The sequence below is a fragment of the Aulonocara sp. 'chitande type north' Nkhata Bay genome, linkage group LG15 (assembly GCF_057382095.1).
Source record: "Aulonocara sp. 'chitande type north' Nkhata Bay isolate Kocher_YH1m ecotype deep benthic linkage group LG15, A_spYH_male_GT1.1, whole genome shotgun sequence".
Classification (NCBI taxonomy): domain Eukaryota; kingdom Metazoa; phylum Chordata; class Actinopteri; order Cichliformes; family Cichlidae; genus Aulonocara; species Aulonocara sp. 'chitande type north' Nkhata Bay.
The window spans coordinates 21,757,910-21,775,286 of record NC_141358.1 but is presented as its reverse complement, the minus strand read 5'-3'; the positions used below and the strand labels follow the sequence as shown (position 1 = coordinate 21,775,286).

Here is a 17,377-nt window from a genome sequence, read left to right as displayed (position 1 = left end):
TGGTCCAAAAACCTCTCATGTTCAGCTGGTTTTTTGTAAAAAGATAACAATGTTAGCCTTTTCTGCAGCTATGGGGCATATATGGTATCACTCTTGGCTGGAAGCAGTGCTTAAACAATGGAAAAAACACAAACTTTGTCCAAAACCTTTCATGTTTAACTGTTTTCCACTTTTTCTTTGGTCATTTTAGCCTTTTTGGCCAGGGTGAAGGGAGCATCTGCCATCAAACAAGAGGACAGCCGCATGTAACTACTACGGTGTTTGGTAGTTCACCTTGCATGCATTAATGTAATAACGTGGTGAGCCTACTCAACGTAAATTACACACGAACAGCATTAAGCTACTCACGCAGAGAAGAACGGCTGCTGCTGCATCATCATCCATCATCATTTCTGCTACACTGGCAGGGCTAGGGGCCAGGACTCTCCTCTTCGGGTTTTTGGGGGATGTTGCTAACTCCGGGTCCGATAACAGGCACCACACCCGCAGTAGATGTGCTCGGTGTGAGGTCTCACAGCAAGCTATCAAATACGGTGCATTTCTCAGCTTTTAAAAAAAAACAAAAAAACCCCACTATGCGTCGCCAGGTGTTTCATCGGATTTGAGGTGTTACCTCCTTTGACAGTATCACAGTATCAGCTTAAAGCACTTGTTGCTGCTGAGTTTGCATATTTTGCTGTGAAGTACAGTCAGACTTTTGACCGCTTCGCCTTGGGCATTTTTAATCTGTAGCTCTGCTCTAAAAGAACGTACGTACCTGGACCCGCCTACTATCCTCGGAAACGTAAAATGATTGGCTAGAATCTAAAGTGTATCACAGCTCAGGAAAAAAAGCACCGAAATGTGCGCTGCTTTTCGGTCTGGTTACTACCGTTTATGTCAGAACCGGTGCCATCATGGCACCGGATACCGGTACCCATCCCTAGTTATCAGGGCTGCCACTGCTGTAATTATACAAAGTAAACATGATATATCATTTCTTTTAATTGTTTTTTGTTTTTCTTATGTTGTCACACACTGAATAACACAGCTGACACTCGGGGGAAGTGCTCGTCAAGTCTAGCTGTGCAGTCCCAGTGGGCTTATAACACCATAGTTCCAATTTGGTAAAATACCCACACAAACAGATTTATTCTTTCAGTCACCTTTTATGTTTAGTTGGTCTCTGTCTCTCTCTTATTCTGTGCTTAAGTGAACAACAAAAAAAAAGAGACACATATATGTGTTGTCTCAGCGGTACTGTTAAGTAATGTCCAAAAATTGCTGGAGGTCCACTGTCTTTGTGTCTTTAAATGGCAGCTGCTGTGTTCATTTCTCTTTTTATTATTCCTGGATTCTGCTGGAGTAGTTTTGTATAATTTACACTTCAAAGTAGTCCTTATTTATTTTTCATTGAGGAGTTCATCCTGTGTGAAACAATCATCTTTACCTCCCCCTTGACTGTCTACCTCCCACAAACAGAAGGTTTATGTCAGGATCCTGGGTCATTCGACCCAGCGCTCTTAGTTTTCCTGTGTTCCTGTTTCATGTCAAGTTCATTTGTTATTCTTGGAGTTAATTTATCGGTCCTAAGTTGCTTAGTTTATTGAGCTTCCCCTGCTTGTGTTACATTACATGTTTTCCCAGCCCGTCATGTCTGTGCTCTCCCTCGTGCTTCTCTGTGCTTTTCTGTCCACCTCTGGTCTGTGTCTCTGTGTATTTCCTGTTTACTTTGAAGGTCCATGTCTTATGTGAATGTGTCCTGCTTTGCTTCCTTGTTTCGCCAGCTGTGCCCTCCTGTGTCTCATTCCCCTCGTTACTTCCCAGTGTATTTAAACCCTGTGTTTCTCTGACTCAGTATTGCGTCGTCCCTCATGCTGTGTGGATCTCCCTGTGTGTTAATTTGTTATTTCCCAGTTTAGTTTAGTTTGCGTTGTATACTCGTTTTCCGTGCCAGCAATTAAAGCTGTGGTTTTGAGTTCATCCCTTGTGTCTGAGTCCTGCATTTTGGGTCCAACTCCTGCCTGCCACACAGTGCTTCATGACAGAACGACGCGACCAGACATGGACTCAGCAGGCTCCGCCCGGGAAATTGATTTGGCCTGCATCCAGGGTCTGGTAGAGCAGATTTCCCACACTGATGATGTCCGTGCCGTGACAGTAGGAATCAAAGCCATTGAAGCCATCCTCGAGAGGAACGCCCACTTTGGTCAACTCGGAGGATTTATGGACTCAATAAACATGGTGCGCGAGGCCCGGGAGGTACTGCAAGCCCGAGAGTTAGCCATTCTCGCCCGCTCCCGGTATTCAGCGCCGAAGCCACCACCGCTGCAGCAGCAGATGGAGCTCTCTGCAATGCAGCAGCGGCCATTAAAGCGCAAGGGGGTTTCCACGCCACTGTCGCGGAATTCTTCACCATCAGCTCTGACCACCGCTCACCTGCCTCTTTTCTCACAGCAATATGGTCAGAGGAGGAGTCAGATTCTACCTCTCTGCCATTACCGGCAACCACCACTATCTCCACTCCCATTTCCAGGGGGAAGCAGCAGCAGTGCAGGCAGCGAAAATTGCCACGGACGGAACCCAGGACTTCACCAGAGCAAACGCCTTAGGTGAGTGTAAGTGATACTGAACAGTTTACTGGGTCTGAAGGCCCAAGGTCTGATTATGTTATGGCTGAGAAGAAAAAGACTGTTTCCTTTGAAACCAAAATTTCCCATTTGGGTGATCTAAAAGACTGTTCTCCTCATGCTCCTCCCGCCATAACAATGCAAAGAACTGTGGTAAGCTCACTTAGCAGCTCCGTCTCCTGTGTCCCCGCTAGCTCCGTCTCCTGTGTCCCCGCTAGCTCCGTCTCCTGTGTCCCCGCTAGCACAGTCGTTATCTCCACCACAAGCTCCATTTTCACCTCTACCATCACTTCAGTCATCCGTTCGGTCTTCCACTCAATCGCCCTTAGCGCCATCATCCACACTACCACTTGCTTCTCTTCCACCACAACCATCACTACACTCAGCCATTCAGGCTGCTACTCAGTCAGTCATTCAACCTATAGCCCTGCCATTAATGCACTCTGTAGCTGAGCCATTAACCGCCCGGCCCGCAGCCAATTCAGCCACTCCTCCACCCGTTACACCTCCACATCGTCACTGCTGCCCGCAGCACAGCCCTTATCCCCGCTACCCATAACTCCGTCTTCAGTGTCCCCTCTCCCTGTAGCTCAGCCATTGGTTCTGTCATCAGCAGCTATGTTTGCACCAGAACCATTAGCTCAGTCTCCTGTGCAGTCACCTCTAGTTCAGTTTCCTGTGCAGTCATCTACTCCACCACCTACTCCACTCTCACCACAATCGTTACTACAGCCATCAGTTCAGTCCCCTGTGCCAGTTCAGACTTCAGTTCAGTCCCTTGTAGTACTTCAGTTCCCTGGTCAGCTACACACTCACCCACCTAGTCAGCCTAATGTTCAGTCAGGGGTCCCGACACCCTCTGGCCCTGCATCTGCTCCTGCTGGAGGCTCGAGTGAGTAGATCAAGCACTCTGCGGCTCCCGCGCCGCCATCTACCTTGTCCGCTGGGGGTTCTGGTGAGCCCGGCCAGCCCTTCCTCATGTCTGCTGGAGGGTCCGAATGGCCCGTTCAGCCGTCACCTGCAGTGTCACCATCCGCAGCTGTTTCGGCGTCGCCTGGTCCGGCCTCTGCTTCGGCGTCGCCTGGTCCGGCCTCTGCTTCTGGTCCTGCGGTTGTTACACCGCCGTCCAAGGTACGTCCAGCACCTCAGCATCGCGGGCACTTTCTGGGCCTCTAGACGTCATTGCCGTCATTGCCGTCGTTGCCGTCCGCACGGTCGGCCCCCTGAACTGTTTCCACGTCGCCGCCGTTGCCGTCCGCACGGTCGGCCTCCGGAACCAAACTGTTTTGGACTCCCGTGTTGCCATCCTCCGGGTTGGTCCCCTGAATTATTGATGAACTGCTCCCTGTGCGCCAGTGTTTTGTGCACATTTTGTTTTACAATCTTTGTGTTCCTGTTTTTTGTTCCGTTCCGGTGTATTGTCCTGCTCCCACAATGCCTGTTTATTGTTGAGTTTTTGTTCCTGTTTTGATTTTTCCAGATTTTTTCCCCATGTCTCCAGTCATGTCCCCCCCCCGTAACTTCACTGGAACTCGAACGATTTTTTTCCACTTGTGTCTTGTGTCTGCTCAAGACTCTGGCTTGACTTGATTGTGACCCCCTGTGTCTCATTATATAGTCCTGTCCTCCCCTTTCGTCATGTCTTTGTGCCTGTTTTGGGGCCTGTTTCTAGGCCTTAACTCCAGAGTTTTGACGCCCTAAACCAGAAGAATATATGGAGCTGGATCAGTTTTTACCAAAAAAAAAAAAAAAAGAAAAGGGAAAAAAAGAAAAGAAAAATCCAGAGTATCCTGAGTCAGATTAAATCCAAAAGTGAAATCTTTCAAAGCTGGGCCAGGCCCCCGCCTCCGATACAATTTTAATGCAAATCCATTCATAACCTTTGGAGTAATTCAAAAAACAAACTGAAGTAATCACATAACCTTCTTACTTGTCAGTAAACATTATAATGAATGCAAATGTTGCCTAATGTCTGCTTGATCTGTAAAAGCATGCAACTGCTTATTACATGTATGGAATTTATAAAATGATGTTATGTAATTGTTCCACTGCCATCAAACACCAGTTACCAGTAAAGGCTGTTTATACAGGTGCAAAGGAGTCTTAAGAAATTCATTCATTTAGTTTAACAAAAATAAGAGAAAAATAATATTTCAGGTCATTGCAGGTTGATTCTGAATTAATGATAGATTATCAGATTATTTTGCAGCTGAATGTCTATTAAGCTAACAGCTGCAGCATTATTTTTTGTGGTTCCAACCACTGCTGTATTTCTCGTGCTGTCCAAGATGAATTAATTCCTGTGAGACTGGCCTGGTGAAGCATTAATTTAATATCGACTGCTGCTTTGTCTCTGTTCGCCAATATCTTTCCGTAGGAATCCATAACTCCTGATATTAAAAAAGTAATAAGACAGAGAGAGACATAGGAGTGGAGGCAGAATAAGAGACGGGGGAAGATGAGGTGTCACGTAATGGGTCACGCTCATTACCAGCACCAGCTGCTGTTTGACTGTCTGTAACAGCGATTGTTTGTAGTGGTTGAATGTTGAAATCGGCTTTGAACCAGTATTTAAGAAAAAAAAAATCTGTTTTTTTAGGTGTAAAATATGATCATTTTGGAGGCATTCAGAAAATATACAAATATCTACCTTAGAACTCCTTAGCTTTGGATATTAAAATATATTATGTGAATACTGTAAGTTATAAGTCTTGTGTGCTTTTTCTTGTTTTCTAAAAGCTTCCCTTTAGTCATGACTGTTTTGTTCACATCTACTAGAGCAGGGGTGCCCAATCCCGGTCCTCGAGAGCTACTATCCTGCAGCTTTTAGATGCATCCCTACTCCAACACAGCTGAATCAAATGGTTTGATCTCTTCAGCATGCCATCATGTTTGGCAAAGGCCTGATAACAAGCCATTCATTTGATTCAGGTGTGTGGGAACAAGGATGCATCTAAAAGCTGCAGGACGGTAGCTCTCGAGGACTGGGATTGGGCACCCCTGTACTAGAGGGATCAATAACTCTTGATTTTAAAAGCTCCAGAACCAGTGAAAAGGTGAACCTTGAGTTGAGATTCTTCTGTCAATGACAGTGAAGTCTAGATTAAAATATTAAGCTCAAATTGAGAGACAGTATGGATGAGGTACCTAAAATACAGCTAAGCACTTACAGCTGCTGACGAAGACCATGTGATGCAAGCAAAGGATCCAAAGGAAAACAGTAAGAAGACCTTCAAGGCTGGTTTGTTAATGGCAAGTGAAGAGTGATAAGCTGTCAGGCTGAAGTTAACAAAATAATCTTAACTCAAGGTCCTTTTACTGGTCTATTTCGCTTGGTCCTCATCATGACTTAAGTACTTATTTAGCTAGTACTTCTGGATTATGGGTAATAGCTTGCTTGCAAACCAGCAGTTAAAATAAAATTGGATCAACTGCAGTCCACTTGTTATTCTGAAGCTTTTCACTGTATTTTCATCAGTAGCTGGATTTGTTCAGTAATGCACGACAAATCGATGTAGACCAGTGACTCCCAAGTCCCTCATTAGAAAGGGCTTTCTAGTGGAAAGTCAATATGGTGAAAATATTTAATGTGTTACATAAAAGCTAAAAACAATTTTGCGGGTGATCTTGTCCATAGCATCACATTGCTTCAGTTCCAAACTGGGGCCATCTTAACCTCCATTCACATTGAGCAATGCAATGAAACAACCCAGGTCCAAACCAAAAAAAGCTCTTAATGGAGCTGTGGAAAATGTGAAAGGAAAAAAAATCTAAATGTTTTTTCATAAGCAGTGAATTAGGGGGAATGATTCATCAGTTGAACACGCTGTACCTTTCCGTATCATTCATCTGCTCACAAATGTTGTATTTTGCAGGCAGGACAGGCCACGCTGAGGTGGTCAGAGTTGTCTTCCAACCAGAGCAGATCAGCTTTGCCAGTCTCCTCAAAGTCTTCTGGGAAAGCCACAACCCAACTCAAGGTACATCATTCACCAACAAACTCATTACTTTGGCCCCAAAGGAAAACACTGAGGTTTTTTTTTTTAAAAACTGATAAACAGAATGAAAAAGTGGCTAATGCAGTGAATACTGAAAAGTGTAATTTTTCTTCTTACCTTTTCCCCATTATGCTTCATTTTCTTCTGATTTTCACCAGGAAATTCTATTAACCCGCACTAACAGTAATATCAGTTTGTAATACATTCAAGATTTTATTAAACTGAGTGAGAACAGGAAGCATCATCTATCATCGTATGTATCTTAGAATACCATTAGGGAACTATTATGAGGATAAAACTGATGAGAAAAAAAGAAAGAAAAGTGTTTGGTTTAAAGATGGCAACAGAAAAAAAACAGCTAATAAAGCCTTTTGAAACAAAAGCATGTTTTAGGCTCATTGTTTCAAAATTACAGACTCAGTTTTTTCAGGCTGGCTCAACTGTTAGCTGCTATTTGCCAACTTCTTAAAGCTTAGTTTTAATGTTATTTTTTAACTTGTTACATTGCATTACATTACTTCTAGTATAAATAATATATTACATTTTCAGCTACCTCCTGAGAAATGTAACAGAGTACATTTGCATTACCAGAAATTATCCACCCTTTTGCATTTAGCTGGTTTAACCTACTTTACATTCATCTCCGAGTAAGTGTAAAGTAGGAATACCGTATTTCCTGGACTACAAAGCGCACCCGAATATTAGCCGCACAAGCTAAAATCAGGGGATGGGTATCGAATCCCCTGCTCAAAATCTGTTTTGTACATACATTAGCCGCACCTGACTAAAAGCCGCAGGTGTTTCAGTGTTGACTTATCATATGTAAGAGAATATGCACAAAGGGAATTGTCAGGAAAGAGATGGCTGTTTGGAGACATCACTTTTATTAATATTTTGAAAAACAAGTTATGGGTACATATTTGCATAACTTTTTAGGTATATGTACAAGTAGCAGTAATTACAAGTACGAAACATGTACTGTGCTTCATAAATGAGTAACAAATGTAGTACATAACAATAACCTACAGCACACCAGAAAAATAGATTCGGACTACCTTTTAGGCTCAGGTGCAGCGACACGGCTTTAACAAGAAGAAAAGTCAGTCATTCACCACTAAAACCACCAAAGTCCTCTTCTCCAGTGTCGGATACGAACAGGCTCAGGGTGGCTTCGTCATCCACTCTCAGCTTCATTCCTTCGTTGTCACTTACAAAACCAAAGAAATCGTCGTTGTCAGTGTCGGAGTCGAACACCCTCAGAAGGGCCGTGGCGGTGTCCTCCTCTCCATCATGCAGCAGTCCAGCCCTTCGAAATCCGTTGGTGATCATGGATGTTTTCACACTTTTCCACGCTGTCAGATTCCACCGGTGGAGTTGAGCACAACTTGCTTTTCGCAAGTTTATCGCCGCTCGTCATCCACGACTCCCGCTGAACGTGTAGCGCTACTTTGAAGTTTGTTTTTCGCACTACTTGTACGACACTATGTTGCCTGGCGGATGGACACGTGACCAACATACCACTCTTTAACCCCGATACTGTGTGTCTGATCACATGCCCTTCCGCCAGGCAACGTAGTGCCGTACAACAGCGGAACAAACAAAACAAATCGTCTTACGATATCACAAAAATTATGGACAATCCATAGAAAAGCCGCACCTGACTAAAAGCTGCAGGGTTCAAAGCTTGTGCAAAAAGTAGCGGCTTATAGCCTGACAATTACGGTGCTAGTTTATTTCATAAAGTCTTTCTCCTCATCTCCAGTGTCAGTGTCATCTTCAAAATGTCTGTTTCCAATTAAAGATCATCCACATGTTTAATTTGACAAAGATTTTACACCAGATGCCCTTCCCATTTAACCGAACTTGGGACTTGGTTTTCACTATAGAGACAGCAACCAATCACTCACAATGAAACCTAACTAAGCTTACATGAGCAAATTACATGACACAGGCTCACTGCCACGTGCTAATCTTTTCATGTAGTAAAGTATGATTACTCACTTCAGTGATTGGCTTCTCCTTCTTTCTGATGGTGAACTGCAGAAGCAGCTATTTCTGGTTCTGGTTACCTTTTTGGTAGTGCAGTGGTTAGCACTGTTGCCTCACTGCAAGAAGGGCCTGGTTTCGAATCCAGCATTGGGCCGGTTTGCATGTTCTCTCTGTGAATTCCCTGGGTACTCTATCTTCCTCACAGTCCCGAGAAATATAGTTTGTAGAGTTAGATTAATTGGTGATTTTGTGTGTTAGCCCGGAGACAGACTGGCAACCTGTCCAGGGTGTATCCCACTGCTTGCCCTGTGGCAGCTGGGATAGATCCCAACCCCCCACCCGTGACACTGACTTGGCTAAGAGAAAGAAAGTGATTGGCTGATGCTTGAACTTTTCTTGACTTTTCAGTGCAAGCAAAGCAAATCAATAGAACCACTTCAGTTCTGCAACAAATGACATCACCCTGCACTACCGAACAAAAGAATCAGGGCACACATCTTAATCTTTGAATTCAGCTGTTTTTGGTCCCATTTCCACACGTGTATAAAATCAAGAGCCTAACCGTGTAGTCTGCCCTTACAAACATTTGTGGAATATTGGGTTGTGTGTGGTACTGTAATAGGATGCCACAGCTGCACCAAGCCAGTTCAGGATATTTCTTCCCTCCTAGATATTCCACTATCAACTGAAAATGAAAGCGTCTAGGTCATCGAGTGCTAAGGTTCATAGTGTGTAAAAGTCGACAATGCTTTGCTGACTGCGGTAACTCCGCTAACTCTGGCGTTAACATTGTAATGGAAATCTGGGGAGGGAGGAGCAGCTAGCAGGTCTAGCGGGTGTGCAGTCTGGAAGTTAACCAGATAACTTAGTGGCTAGTCAGGTAGGCAGACCACTAATCCATAGCTGTCGACTCTACGGTCATACAGGTCCTGGAGTCGGTTAGTCCATTACAACAACAGTGAAGAGATGAATGTGATTGGCTGTCGGTAATGCTACGGGCCATGCACAACTCTAGGGGTCTCCCCTCCTACTATAATAAAGGGAAGTTCCCTAGTGGTGCTATGTTGTAATTACGGTTGTTACAACATCAGCAGAAAATCGTGCACCACGAGTTTCGTGGCATGTATTCCATGTAGGGATGGGTATTGATAAGATTTTCACGATTCCGATTCTGTTTAACGATTCGATTCTTTATCGATTCTCTTATCGATTCTTTTTTAAAAAGGAGAACACTAAGGCCGATTAGCTTAGAACTGTGTTTTATATCTTCTCTTTGAACAAGATAGAAATTTAGGAGTAACATGGCCTTACAAACCCAGCAGTGAGATCTTAAGAGATCCACAGCCCACGGCTCTTCAATGGGGTAACACAGAGTCCCCAGGAAAAAAAATTGTAAATGTAAAATAATAAAATAAATATTCTTCTGTAGCAATAACAAAGTATAACATAAATTATTCTGTAGCAATTACACAAGAATATCCAGTAATGTCCCTGCCTACAATTAAACACATTCACTTACCAAAGTGAAATCGGGGGCATCTGCTGTGGCAAATGGGTGCAAGCCTTTTACCACAAACTTAGTCACTGCTCGGTGACATTCGTCTATCCTGGCCTGAAAGGAGACGCTACGGTAGACTGCAGCGAGAACTGCCAGCATCTGAGCCAGCCAGACTCTCTCTGTCTCTCTCATCATGGTTATCTAAATGCACAGTAATGGCAGGTTTTGTAATAAGGCAGATCGCGCTAACATAATATGCACTGTTAGTTGGTTATTTACCTGCCGCATTAACGGGAGAGGACGTGCAGACGTTACCGCTGCTGCTGGGTTGAGATTCACGAGTCCAGAGCGGAATTAAAAACACGACATTCATTTAAGGTTATCGTGTGTTTTGTGAGCAAATGTTTTTGCATATTCGTAGTGTTTCCTCCCTTAAAGGAAATCTCTACTTTGCAAGTATTGCAAGTCGCCCTGTTGTCATCCGTTCTCGTAAAGTATAACCAAACTTTTGAGCGTTTGAGCCGCTTAGGCGCCGTGTTTCCTGACAGGTAAATGACGCTCCGCAACGTGGTGACATCATTTGGGGCGACTGGAATCGATAAGGGAATCGTTTGCAAAAATGGCAAACAATTCCAAGGAATTGAAACAGTGGGAACCGGTTCTCAACAAGAACCGGGTTTCGATACCCATCCCTAATTCCATGGCCCTGCAACTCCTTTAGATATAATGTGTAGCAAGCTGAGTGCTTTTGTCCTCTCTTTTTATCACCCCACCACAAAATAGTGTAAATTCTTCCCACAGTATCAAAAAAAATTACAGTTTTCAGAAACAGGTTTTCATTCATTCACATATAGGATAAATGTTATTTTATCTAACATACATTACAACAAAAAGATATTATAATATGTCAGCATACTGAAAAGTAATGAAGCGTGTAAAAGGTCATATTTCTGTAATGATCCTCATCTTATTGAGAGAAAAATGGGAGCTGCTGCAGCTGGTGTTTTTCCATGCTTGCTTTATGTGGTCCTCAGTGTTGCTGTTTATAGAGACACAGCAGTCTCCTTGATAATCTAACATCCCTCTTGTTTTTTTTGTTATGATCATCACATTTAATTATTTACTATTAACTTTATCCTGTCGTTTTGGCAGAAGGGTCTAAATGTTAAAATAACTCATGTAAATGCACTTTAGGAGTCACATTTCCATGTATACAGGCTTGTTCCTTTATATTTCTGTAACTCTATAATTTCTATAATATGTTTTTGAATGCATCTGTTATCTTTGTACTGGCTGCAACTGTGAGTCACGTCTAAATAAACGAGACCCTTCAGAGCCACAGGGTCCTGAAAAAGCTGCTCCAGCATTAGTTTGAATTAGTTTGAAACATGTCATTTTTTGTCTGCTGCTGCTTTGAATGAGAGGCATAACATGTTTAGGCAATCCCTTCACATAAAACTTCCCGATAAACACATTTAATGTACTGATTTAGATTTGTTATGCATGCCAATGTCAGCAGCGCAGGTGCAGGTAAAGCTGATGATATTTGCTGTCAGTAGGTGGATGAAATATCTTCAGTCACATTGGAACATAAATGTCTGCACCTGCGTGTGCGTCACAGATTGACCCACACACATTGCCATCATTAGAAACCTTTGAGTTAACCAGACGCGGTTGTCGACAGGCTGACAAGATGACAGTTAAATGATGAAAGGATGCACGGCGAGATGATCAAATCAGTCAAAAACAGCATTCAGTTCCACCAAGACAGACAAGTCATATTTTTGGAAATGTTGTCAGCTGTTGTTTTCAGATGATGTGACGTTCCCTCTGCCAAGAACTGAGGACAACGGCACCTCGCGTCAGCTGAAATCGTCAAATCTTGATTTTTGTATTTATTTTTTTGGTCTGTTTTTTTTTGCGTGTCTGTTTTTGTGCAGGGATGCGTCAGGGGAACGATATGGGGACGACATACCGCTCTGCCATCTACACCTACACAAAGCAGCAGCTTGAGGAAGCTCTGGCCTCCAAAGAGCAATACCAGAAGGTACACGAATATATCTGTCATTTGTTTTTATGACTGGGTGATTTTAAATGCCTTGTTTTTGTCTCTTTGCCTTTAAACATCATATGCTGATTTCAGAAGCCTTTATTCTGGATTTGAAAAAAACCCAAATATGCTAAATGATGAAAAAGGCTGCACGGAGAGACATCCCATAAATATGGGATAGATAGTGACTAGAGGCCCGTTTCCCAATATGTAAAGTGAAACAACAGACTTTATTTCAAGCATATCTGGAACTAAAAGTAAAAGTCTTAAATGGTCTTATGGTCAGCAGGTGGTGACTCCTCTGGTTGTCTATATAAAAACTACTCTACTTCTCATGCCCACAATGCTCAAGTCTCAAGTCTCTGTTAGCTTGTTCTCCTTCCATGTGCTTCCATGGAAAGCCAAAGGCAGACAGAGCAGATCAATGGCAGATCAATGGCTATATATAACACTGATTATGTCAGAATGTTTGTTGAAGTGGGTTGCAAAGAGGATTGCAGATGCATAATAACTATAGTAACAGCTTAAGCAACATGGTATATGTGAGATTTGATAACTGGATGTGTAGAAGCGTCTCATCAGCCATGAGTTGTCAGCTGCTGTGTGCTTGCACTGAAATGAGCTAATCTGCCGGGATTGTGGCTGAGATCAACACAAACTAGTCAGATTAACCATTTGTATTCGTATTCCTGCACAGATATGAAGAAACAGAAACATTTCAATTTTTTATGCATTCATTAAAAGAAACCCTCCAGCATATGATGTAAAGCCAGTAAAGCCCTGCATCCATGTAAGCGCACCCTTTGTCTCCTCATCCTCCATTTGGATTCTTTTTTCTTCCTCCTTGTTACTAACTTCCATTTACCAGCATCCCCCTCTGCTTCTCAGCCCTCTTTCTTGCCGTCTGTATCAGAGACTTTTGACTACAGTGTGTGAATACTGAAACATAATGGACCTGTCGGTGTGTACATGCAGCATTCTCCATATATTTCCATATGCTTTTAAAGTCTGCACACACAGAAGATGTTCACACGCTGCCTCTCTCAAACGCTCCTGCTGAGGCTTCTCCACCACCATCCCACCAAAGGGCTTGTTGCCATGGAAACTGACGAAGAAGAGGTTACTTTATTCTACTCTATTCTATTCTAGTGTAGTCTGGTCTTCATTAAAGGCCTTTTTTCACCCTGTTTGCCCTTCCTTTTCTTTCGGAAACCTTTTTTTTTTTCTCTCAGCAGAATTTGTCTCAGAATCAAGCACTTGAATGGGCTGAATGGAGTGCAGTCGTTGGGGTTTCATAATGGTTCTGGTTATGCTGTGGCTTTGTGCGTGTAACATGAATATCAAAAACAGCTCGTCCAGCAGAAGGGGGAAGTAATAATGTGGGAGCATTAATTAACAACAACCCAGTAGAGAGCCTAAGACATCAGAGTGGATTGGGAACATGGTGAGAGGTGGGGGATGAACCCTACTCTTACCATAACAACTGAAAAACATCAACTAATGGACATGTAATGATACTAAATTGTCCCGAAGTTAAGCTTCGTCCATACACAGAGAAGGCCAATGTGATTGTCTTTATTGTTTCATGTCAGAAATTGTGTTTGTACCAGTTTTCTTAGGCAGCTTTTCCCCAAAAGCATCTTGAGTTGAAGATAATCATAAAATGTATCTTGTGTTATATTTACTGGACATTTAGCATTAACTGGAGTAATAGTTGAAGCTTGCTGAGCTGAAAACAAATGTAAGAGGTTGTCAACTGATAGAATTTTTTTTCTTTTAAATTAATGTTTTGTTTCACAGAGCGCTGAGTTTAAATGTTAGGAGTTGAGTCCCATTAGGTGAACGCTGGAATTCGAGGTCATAACAAAGTACAGTGGGGCAAAAAAGTATTTAGTCAGCCACCGATTGTGCAAGTTCCCCCACTTAAAATGATGACAGAGGTCAGTAATTTGCACCAGAGGTACACTTCAACTGTGAGAGACAGAATGTGAAAAACAAAATCCATGAATTCACATGGTAGGATTTGTAAAGAATTTATTCGTAAATTAGGGTGGAAAATAAGTATTTGGTCACCTCAAACAAGGAAAATCTCTGGCTCTCACAGACCTGTAACGTCTTCTGTAAGAAGCTTTTCTGTCCCCCACTCGTTACCTGTATGAATGGCACCTGTTTGAACTCATCATCTTTATAAAAGACACCTGTCCACAGCCTCAAACAGTCAGACTCCAAACTCCGCCATGGCCAAGACCAAAGAGCTTTCGAAGGACACCAGGAAAAGTATTGTAGACCTGCACCAGACTGGGAAGAGTGAATCTACAATAGGCAAGCAGCTTGGTGTGAAAAAATCAACTGTGGGAGCAATCATCAGAAAATGGAAGACATACAAGACCACTGATAATCTCCCTCGATCTGGGGCTCCACGCAAGATCTCATCCCGTGGGGTCAAAATGATCATGAGAACGGTGAGCAAAGATCCCAGAACCACACGGGGGGACCTGGTGAATGACCTGCAGAGAGCTGGGACCAAAGTAACAAAGGTCACCATCAGTAACACACTACAACGGCAGGGAATCAAATCCCGCAGTGCCAGACGTGTTCCGCTGCTGAAGCCAGTGCATGTCCAGGCCCGTCTGAAGTTTGCCAGAGAGCACATGGATGATACAGCAGAGGATTGGGAGAATGTCATGTGGTCAGATGAAACCAAAGTAGAACTTTTTGGTATAAACTCAACTCGTCGTGTTTGGAGGAAAACGAATACTGAGTTGCATCCCAAGAACACCATACCTACTGTGAAGCATGGGGGTGGAAACATCATGCTATGGGGCTGTTTTTCTGCCAAGGGGACAGGACGACTGATCCGTGTTAAGGACAGAATGAATGGGGTCATGTATCGTGAGATTTTGAGCCAAAACCTCCTTCCATCAGTGAGAACTTTGAAGATGAAACGAGGCTGGGTCTTCCAACATGACAATGATCCAAAACACACCGCCCGGGCAACAAAGGAGTGGCTCCGTAAGAAGCATTTGAAAGTCCTGGAGTGGCCTAGCCAGTCTCCAGACCTCAACCCCATAGAAAATCTGTGGCGGGAGTTGAAAGTCCGTGTTGCTCGGCGACAGCCCCAAAACATCACTGCTCTCGAGAAGATCTGCATGGAGGAATGGGCCAAAATACCAGCTACTGTGTGTGCAAACCTGGTAAAGACCTATAGTAAACGTTTGACCTCTGTTATTGCCAACAAAGGTTATGTTACAAAGTATTTAGTTGTATTTTTGTCATTGACCAAATACTTATTTTCCACCCTGATTTACAAATAAATTCTTTACAAATCCTACCATGTGGATTCATGGATTTTCTTTTCACATTCTGTCTCTCACAGTTGAAGTGTACCTCTGGTGCAAATTACTGACCTCTGTCATCATTTTAGGTGGGGGAACTTGCACAATCGGTGGCTGACTAAATACTTTTTTGCCCCACTGTAAAGTAAACCTATTTAATGTCTGTAAGGGCTGATAAAAGGGCAGAATTGACAGTATTGCTGTCACATATCTTCAGACACTTAGCTGAAAAACACGGGATCTATAAGAAAGAAAAAATAATTGCATATAAATTAATAACTGATTTAGATTTTTGTGTAGCAGGCTGATAAAATGCAGCTGGACAAGACGAGACAGGGCTGCAAGAGACAGGCACACTTGGGCCGTACGATTAATTGAATTTGAATCTTGATCAAGACTTTGGCTTTCCACAATTAAGTGAACACGATCGAGTAATATTCAAAATGCATGCTCTGCCAATAGACTGCAGATCTAACGTGTTAACCACAGTGGTTCCCTGCATCCTGCAGCATAAAGTTTCCGCAATCAGGAACACGACATCAAACAACAGATATACAACAAAACTCAAATGTCTGGAACGACAAGAGGCGGCGAGTTTGTCCCTCAAAGCAGATCGTCATCAGTTGTTTGGAAATGCTTTGGCTTTATGGCCAGCGAGGTTAACCAAGGACACATTGAAATCACTAACCAGTCACCAAAGTTATGTATACAATAAACATGGTGAGTAACAAAGGCTTCAGGAACATAGTGAACTTACCGGCTGTATAGTTTTTCAAAAGCAGAAATTAGTGTTGTTTTTACACGACGGTGCAATAAAAACATTTTTGTGTCCATTTGAATAATAAATCAAAATGTGATCACTATGTATTTCCTTACCATTCTGTACAGTCAGTGTGTGTTGAATAAGATAACAGAGTCGTTGCAAAGATTCAGTTAAATGAGGATTTTACTGGGCAGGATGCAAATTGATCCAGATATGAGTGGAAAATGGTTCAACTTTCATCAAAACATTTGCTGGAGTGAGGCTGGAGGCACATAACAAAATGAAATGAAGTTTTTGTCAAGTGGTTTTCCACTAGAGAAAAAAAAATCTTATTATGGGCTGAAGACCCAGCCAGCCCACTTTTTATTTATTTATTTTGTGGAAATTGAGTCACCATTTTTAACAATGGACAGACATTGTAGGTGAGTGACAAACAGGTAGATGGTGACTTGTTTGCCTGCAGGCTTTTAGCACATTATTGCAAATATTCACTCGAGTCAAACAGAATCACTAGAGCAGCTTATGGATATTTCACACATGTAAGATTTGTTGTATGCCAGATGTTATAAACACAAGTTTTAGATCCTAATATTTCATGGATTCCAGAGGGATGCAGAACCAGTGGGAAAATGCAGTTGGCTGTGGTTTAATGTGACTCCCTCTTCGATATTACACAATTGCATTCAAGATAATATGTATATGATGCATTTTTCCTTGCAGATCTAATACAATGGGCATGTCCTTGTTAAAAGAGATAAAACTATGGTGAGGTCTCCTTGTTTTATTCCCAAGCTAACTTCTTTGTTTCGAATGCTCAAACATAGGTTTGCAAACTTGTGTGTGAATAAATACAACCCCCACCTGGCAAGGCGGGAAACAAAAACCTCGATGCCAACACTTCCACTAATACACAGATATATCAAAATGTAGCCGTCTGCCACGGCATTAATGTGTTACACACTCCACTTATGTCCAGAAGCTCTTTCTTATCTGTTGCTGTGTGACCTTTTTCTCAGCACCCACTTCTTCCAAAAATGTAAATGTGTTTTAGACATCTTTGGATTTAAAAAATTAACCATTTGGATTGACATTTTATTTGACTGTGAAATGGTTAAAATCAGACAGCCACACAACA

The 17,377-nt window shown here is 42.6% G+C and overlaps 1 protein-coding gene across 2 annotated transcripts in view; it reads left to right on the top strand.

The window, feature by feature from the left end:
• msraa (methionine sulfoxide reductase Aa) overlaps nt 1–17,377 on the top strand; it is a 57,347-nt gene that overhangs the window by 28,283 nt on the left and 11,687 nt on the right. For both annotated transcript variants that reach the window (XM_086264946.1, XM_086264945.1), the window contains exons 4-5: nt 6,485–6,589; nt 12,035–12,141. In XM_086264946.1, coding sequence (XP_086121072.1) covers nt 6,485–6,589; nt 12,035–12,141 — 212 coding nt within the window. The remainder of the gene's footprint in view (nt 1–6,484; nt 6,590–12,034; nt 12,142–17,377) is intronic.